This window comes from Mandrillus leucophaeus, unplaced genomic scaffold (assembly GCF_000951045.1).
Source record: "Mandrillus leucophaeus isolate KB7577 unplaced genomic scaffold, Mleu.le_1.0 Scaffold513, whole genome shotgun sequence".
NCBI lineage: Eukaryota > Metazoa > Chordata > Mammalia > Primates > Cercopithecidae > Mandrillus > Mandrillus leucophaeus.
Window position 1 is genome coordinate 1,051,037 of NW_012105509.1, and position 1,766 is coordinate 1,052,802.

Here is a 1,766-nt window from a genome sequence, read left to right on the forward strand (position 1 = left end):
TATTAGTATTCAGGAAAATGCAAATTAAAACCACAATAAAAAAGTATTTAACAGTCAAAATGATGAAAATTAGGAAGCTTAACAAGAGCTACAGATATTAAAAGATATGGATCAATATAAACTCATAAATATCACTGGTAAGAGTATAAATTGGTATAGCTATTTTGGAAATTAAGTTGATATTATATTGCAAAATTGATATTCATATAACCTATAATCCAGCAACTTCCTTCCTTGAAACTCTTGCACTTGTGTGTGTTATTGAATAAAAAAGTCCTAGAACACTAGATACCATTTTTATACAGTCTTTAAAAATATAAAACTAAAAAGTATATTGCTTGGAGATACACATACCTATAAAAAAACTGTAAAAGCAAGGGAATAATAAACACAAAATTCAAGATAGTGTTTATCTCTGGCAGAGAGAAAGAGAAGGACGGGAAATGGAAGAAAACCATGGATAGATGCACGAGTATTGGCAACATTTTAACACTCAAGCTGAGTGGTATGTTGAGAAGTTTTCATTTTATCAATATGTTTTCCAACATACATATATGTTATATACTACATTATTGATTGCTAATATTTGTAAGGTGCTTATTTTGTACCCTACTCCAAGTACTTACTTTATCCCTTACAGTCAGCCCTATGAAATAGGTTCTATTATGATATCTGATTTATAGAAGAGGACACTAAAACAGAAAGGGAAGTAACCTGTTCAGGGTCACACGGCTAACAAGTAATTGAGCCAGGAGTCAAATAGAAAAATCAGGCCCCAGAGTCCACATTCTTAACTATTAATGCTATAGCTATCAAATATCAAATAACAAAAATAAAAGTTACCTAAGACAATAAAAGATAAAACCAATAGTTAATTGATTTACCTTTCATTTTCCTTGATGACATTTTCAAGCTGTAGTTTCATCTCACCCACCTGTTTCTGAAAGAATAAAATATGGTGTCGCAATACATTTTCCAGACAATCAGCTCTCCATTAAGTAGACCACTCATGTAAGCAATCAGATTCTGACACTGGTCTAGTGTCAGATTAGAAAGACTTATTCCTTATTTCTAACAAAGGGATAATTAATATGGATAGTTTACTAATAAGCAGAATACAATAAAACATTCATTTTAAATAGAATATAAATAAAATAGAAAGATTTTATGTAACACAGTGAGAAATATTTATAAATGTAATTCCTATGACTTGTAGCTGTGAAAAACAGATGAAAGATATTCCGGAGTATGTCACTATAACAAATACCAGATGGTCCCTGTATCTTGAATGTATATCTTAGTTAATTCACCTCAGTTTAGTGAAGCCCATATAAGCATATGTATTTTTCTAGTATTTCAGAAGGTAAAATGCTAACAGTAAGAAGAAAATGGAGGTCTTTTTTAGCAGTCATTCATTCAGTCTCTGATTCACCACTTTCATTAACTATCTAAACTCTCTGTACTATACAAGGCTGCTAAGGTAAACAGACATGCTCACTGAAAAATAGTAGGAAAGATGGTTAAAAAAAAAAAATCACCTAACTAAAATACAAGGAAGAATAAAATGCACACTAGAAAGGGAATTACATGAAGGTCTGATTAATGCTCTCTGAAGGAGTAAAAAGATGTTAGGATTTCAAAAGAAAAGAAAGAGCATTTAAAGTTGGTGAAAATATGAGTAAAAGCAAAATAGCAAAAAATAAGTAGTCAACTCTCAGTAAGTGTGAATGAGCAAGTGGAGAGCATACACACACACACCCCCCCTC

General features: G+C 31.3%; 1 protein-coding gene across 2 annotated transcripts in view; it reads right to left on the bottom strand.

Moving 5' to 3' along the window:
* The window catches only part of SCLT1 (sodium channel and clathrin linker 1), a 249,958-nt gene that overhangs the window by 152,590 nt on the left and 95,602 nt on the right, over positions 1-1,766 (bottom strand). The window contains exon 5 of one of the 2 annotated variants that reach the window (XM_011996445.1): positions 885-940. The exons of the other annotated variant lie outside the window; for it this stretch is intronic. Coding sequence (XP_011851835.1) covers positions 885-940 — 56 coding nt within the window. The remainder of the gene's footprint in view (positions 1-884; positions 941-1,766) is intronic. 2 annotated transcript variants of the gene reach the window in all.